The following is a 5,787-nucleotide window of genomic DNA, read 5'->3' on the forward strand; positions in this document are numbered from 1 at the left end:
GTTTCAAATCTGCTTCTCAGCCCTTCTATGACACCATCCATTTCTGAAATCTTGTTGTTTATCTTTTGGATTTCTAATTGTTGCCTTTGTATAATTTCTAGTTGTGAATTTATTTTGGGATTTTGTTCCTGCATTATTTTCCTGAATTCTTCCAATTTTTTGTTTGTATTTTCCATGAATTTGTCTATATTTTACTCATGTTTGTCAGCTTTTTGCCTCAGCTCTTGGAGAATTCTGAGTATTAGAGATTTGAATTCCCTATCAGCTAGTTCTAGTGCGTTTTCTTGCACTGGGGAGTCATCTGGTGTTTTATTTTGGACGCCTACTGGAACCATCCTGTCTTGTTTTTGTAAATGTTTTGATATTGTCTGCTGTCTTCGGGGCATTCAGTAGTTATTTTTCTCGTTTATTGATTGTAGATTTGTTTGTTTCATCCCTTTTTTGTTAAAACTTGACTATGTCTGAGCAGGCGGACTGTGTGTTGTTTGTTGTTTGTTTGTCTGTGGGCACAATACTTTTCATCTGTTTCTCCAATTGGCAGGGTGAGTCAGATGTGGAACAGCATGGCATGTCTAGCTGAAGATGAGTGACTGGGACAGGTTGTTTGTGACACTTACTACAGCCACCAGAGCGGGTTGGTAATCAGTGCAGGGCAGGTTCCAGTAGGCCATGCCTATGCTGCTTGGTGGTGTGATGTTAAGCGCATGGTGCAGGTAGGCAAGATGCAGTGGGGAGATTGTTATGTTTGGAGCTAAGATGGATATGGGAGAGAGGAGAGAGGAACAGGAGCCAAAAACATAGAAAGAAACAAAAAAGTATGCTAGGGTAGCTTGCCATTGGAGTGGAGAGGTGAGAGACTATGAAATGGAGAAAAACAGAAAGGGGAAGAGGAAGAAAAGAATGAATAAATAAAAATCGGAAAGGTTAAACAACCACAAATTTCCCAGGGATCCCAACGGTGCAGCTATGAGGTTTGGGGAAGTCTCTCTCAGGTGTTGCAGTACAGCCTGGCTAGAAGGCGTAGAGGTATACAACACAGGTATTCATGGAGCAGAAAGAGAAGGAAGATATAGAGAGACAAGAAACTGAGCAATGAAGAAAGACAAAAAGGGGAAAAGAGGGAAAAGAAAATGAAATTAAAAAAATAAAGAACAAGAAAAGCCCCCCAAAAAAACAGAAAAAAAAAAAACCCAACAAAAAGGAAATGCTCTCAGGGATCCCTCTGCACGTCTGTGCAAGCCGAGGGGGATCTCTCCTTGCCACGCAGCACCGCCTGGCCAGAAAGGGCTCCCAACTCAAGAAAAGGAAAAGAAAACAATCAAACAATTCAAAACAAACAAACTAACAAAACTCCCAGGATCCCACCAGCGCGGCAGCCCAGATCAGGAATCAGCTCCACACTGGAACGGAGCTCCACAGCCCCTCAGGAAGAAGCAAAGATGGCGCACGGAGCCAGGTACTCGAGCAAATGGAGGGGGAGGTGGTGAGAGGTAAGGAAGAAATCAAAAGAAGCAGGAAAAAAAGCAACACTAGCAGCCAACAAATGGCACCCAGAGAGCCAGGTAGTGCGGGCTGGTGTTTCTCAGACAAGAGACTGTGTCCGCGGGAAGCAGAGGGGGCCGAGTGTGAGTGACAAAGGATAGGGAGTGGGAAAGCGTATATCACAAATTACCGGAGCTCTGCTCCCCCTCAGGAAGAAGCAAAGATGGTGCACGGAGCCAGGTATTTGAGCGAAAGGGGGTGGTGGTGGTGAGAGGTAAGGAAGAAATCAAAAGAAGCGGAAAAAAAAACAACACCAGCAGCCAACAAATGGCACTCAGAGAGCCTGCCCGTTTGGGTTTGTGGAATCTAAGCAGCTGGTGTTTCCCAGACAAGAGATTGTGGCCGCGGGAAGCAGAGGAGGCTGAGTGGGGGGTGAAGAAGGGTGGGAGCTGGGTAAGCGTATATCACAAATTACCGGTTGTTTTGTCTCCCACTGGACTGCTTTCTCATACCCCATTTGCTGGTCTCTGATAGGAGTCCAAGATGGCAGATCCGCGTTGCATTAGCTGGTAGGGGACCTCTGCATGAATCTCTCCTCGCTCTCCGTTCTCTGTCAGATTTCGCACTCCTTTTGGTGCTTGGCTGAGTTCTTTATCTCTTCATTTGATGTTTTAGGGTTCAGGATTGTTGTATTCTCTGTTCGGCTTAGTTTTTCGGATCTTTGCTATGGAGGGATGGCATGGTGCTTCTGCCTAGAGCGCCATTTTGCCAGAACCTATAATCTATTTTTATTGCACTGTTGTGGAAGTTTTTCCATGTCTTTAAATATTATTTTCCACAGAATTGTTAATGGCTGCATGGTGTTTCTGGCAATAATCTCTTACCTATCCTCATCCTACTTTAACGAGTTGAAAGTCCTGTCAAGTTGTTTTGATTACCTCCACCATGGTAGTCTGGTCTCTTTCTCATTCCTGTGAAGTATTTCAGTAGCCTCCTATGTTTGGCTGCCAAATTCATTTTTCTAAAGTGTAATTCTGAGAGAATTGGTCAAAAGTTAACAAGGGTTCTCTGGTACCTTCCAAATAAGGCCACATCCCTGAGCAGGAGAGTCAGAAACTCCTGCTGCATACCCAGGCTCCAAATGAAACCGTTCACCATTCTCTGAGTATTTCTCCTGCTTTGTCACTTCTTGAATATTGCTACATCTCTGTCCCAAAATTCTTTCCACCAATGATTTTACTCAAATGTCCTCTTGTTCACTAGGCCTTATTAAAATTGCAAATGTTCTACCATCCCCATCCCTGTACTCCTTACCCCCCTTCCCTTCTTTATATTTTCTCCTTAGTTCTTATAGCCATCTAATGATATATTTTACTTAGTTAAGTTGCTAATTGTCTGTCTCCATGACTGGAAAATAAGCTCAATGAAGGTCCCGATTGTTGCCTGTGTCTTGTTCATTGCCAAGTCCCTAGAACCTATATATTTGATGTACTGAGTGAATGAATGAGTGAGTAAATATCTACTGGTGAAATTCTACAAGCACTCAAGGAAGTCAAAGTTCTTATTCCAGGGATTTGCATATAATGGACATTCTCTATGTAATTGTGCATGTGTATCCAAATGATCAGTTCAAATACCATTCTTCCCTGAAGCCTTTCTTTAGCATTTAGGTGAAGGTGCTCTCTCTGCTCTCTAAAGCCTATTGCCCATTATTCATTCTTATAGTATTTATTGTATACTGGATTGCATTATAGTATTATATAGTTAGCCTTCCTGTTGAGTCATATAAGAGGTCTTTAAAGATAGTCACCAATTATCTTTGTATCTCCTGCAGGTCTTGGTGCATTGGCCCTCAATAAATAGTTTTAAAATTAAATTATTACAAAAATTAAATTATTACCAAAAGAGGAAGTTACATGTGGGGCATTTTACTGGTGTCCCTGTTGTTAAAGGATGACCATATCTAATCTTTAAAAAAATATAGATCTGTCACCTGCACAATGATAAATATTCCCAAAGAAATCACCATGTAAACATTCTACATCTTTATAGGTTATTAATGCCGCACTTGCTTTGGCTGCAAGACCCAAAAGCCAAGTGGTCAAAAACACCATGGAAATGTACAAGCGCACGTGGGAGAGTCACATACATGTCCTCACCGAAGCTGTCGATGACATTACAAGCATTGATGACTTCCTTGCTGTATCTGGTAGGTTTTTGATTTTTTAAATTATAAATTAGCTCTTGTTGATTTTTTACAGCAGGATAATATTCAATATAATTAATTTTATGCAATATAATGAGATGTTTTTATTGATCGAGTTTCTGAAAGCAATGTGCTGTTATGTAGTAGCAGCAGGTATGCCACTAGCCATTCTAGGATTATGAGCCTCATGCCCTGTACTGCTTACAATTCATCGGTTTATATTATATCTCTAAAGAAAACTCCCATTCATGGTCAAAGCATAATAGAAAATAGTAGCTAGAAGTCTGAGGCTCTTCCTGGCTTTTACAATAAATCAGCTTTTATTTTATTTCCACTCTAATATAACTTTATGGGTTTCCTGCACTTCTTTTCCAACCAAATTCTAATAATCCTCACAGAAAAAATGTATGTATATGGAAAAACATTTCGTTGATTTGAGAGAAAATAAGGTACTTCAACTAGCAGCATATATTTTTGAGTAGTTCTGGTCTAAGGAATCCAAGAAACAAGTATAAACATCTAACTACAGCAATGATAGAGAGGCTTGAAATTCCCTGTGAGGCCTGGATGAGTCTCTCATCACAGATTAGAATGACTTCCCACAGGACTGTGAAATCACTCTCATAAACATCTGTTCTCAGAAGCATCACTCATGTTTTTATTACATTGTTATAACAGCAAATAACTAAACACTTGTTGGTCTTTTATTCCCCCCTCTTAAAGAGTAACTTAAAGCTTCTCTTTAAAGTAGATTACATTATCCCCCCTTCCTCCCCCTTTTTTTTGAGAGAAGAAGTTTCTTGGAATGTGATAGTATTCTTTTTGAAAAAAATGCAAATACTCATGACCACCTGACATCATTTTATTTTTTAGCTTCTTGATGTTGTATTTCTGTCTAACCTGTGAAGTTCATTACTTTCATAAATGTATATATTTCCATCCTGAGCTATTGCTAATATATTTTTATGACACGTTAATGAAAAGAAAATATATGCTAATGAATAATTTAAAAAATTCATTTCTGTAAAATAAAATATTTTGAAAATACAGAAAATGTATGAGGAAAATACATATAGCCCCATACCCCTTCTTTAGGAGTCCCTGCTTGGAGCAAATGGTTAAGCATTCAGCCACTAACCAAAAGGTTGAAGGTTCAAATCTATCCAGAGATGCCTTGGAAGAAAGGCCTGGTGATCTACATCCGAAAGGTCACAGCCATTGAAAATCCTATGCATAGTTCTACTCTGAAACACACGGGGTTGCCATGAGTCAGAATTGACTCAATGACAATTTGTTTATACCCTTTATTCAGAAATAAAAACTATAGATATCTGATTTATTTCTTTCAAGCATTTTTCTATGCATTTTTAAAATACTTTTCAAATAACTGTGCCATGCCATATATAATTATTTGCTTTATTCACACATGATTTAGCTGTATTTTCACACACCATTACATACTTTTCAAAATATCATTCATTTACCATTTCTGCTTTTGCTAACATTTAGATAAATTCTGATTTTAATTATTAGAAGGAAAGCAATGTGAAGCATATTTTTGTTTATTTCATATTGCCTTAGTATATATTTTCAGATGTGAATACAATATAATACACTATATCAGTTTTTCAGAACACTGATTCCAGATGCCAGAAAGCATTCTTTTTTTTTTGGATTTATTTTTTTATTTTATTTTATTTTATTTTTTTATTGTACTTCAGATGAAGGCTTACAGAACAAATAGTTTCTCATGAAACAGTAGTACAATATTGTTTTATGACACTGGTTAACAACCCCACAACATGCCAACCCTCTAGCTTTGCAACCTTTTGTTTTGGTGAAAATACACATAGCCAAAGGCACACCATTTCAAAAATTTATGCATGCACAGTTCAGTGACAATGACTATGCTCTTCCAATTGTGCTGCTATTCTCACTTAAGATGAAGGCTTACAGAACAAAATAGTTTCTCATTTAACAGTTACTATACATGTTGCCCTATGACAATGGTTAACAATCTCATAACACATCAACAATATCCTTACTCAACCTTGGGTTCCCTATCACCAGCTTCCTTGTCCCCTTCTGCCTTCTGGCCC

General features: G+C 38.8%; 1 protein-coding gene across 1 annotated transcript in view; it reads left to right on the plus strand.

Annotated features, from left to right (window-relative positions):
• The window catches only part of CTNNA3 (catenin alpha 3), a 1,802,815-nt gene that overhangs the window by 1,163,218 nt on the left and 633,810 nt on the right, over positions 1 to 5,787 (plus strand). The window contains exon 10 of the mRNA XM_004386410.1: positions 3,535 to 3,691. Coding sequence (XP_004386467.1) covers positions 3,535 to 3,691 — 157 coding nt within the window. The remainder of the gene's footprint in view (positions 1 to 3,534; positions 3,692 to 5,787) is intronic.

The sequence above is a fragment of the Trichechus manatus genome, unplaced genomic scaffold (assembly GCF_000243295.1).
Source record: "Trichechus manatus latirostris isolate Lorelei unplaced genomic scaffold, TriManLat1.0 scaffold00163, whole genome shotgun sequence".
In the NCBI taxonomy this organism is placed as follows: domain Eukaryota; kingdom Metazoa; phylum Chordata; class Mammalia; order Sirenia; family Trichechidae; genus Trichechus; species Trichechus manatus.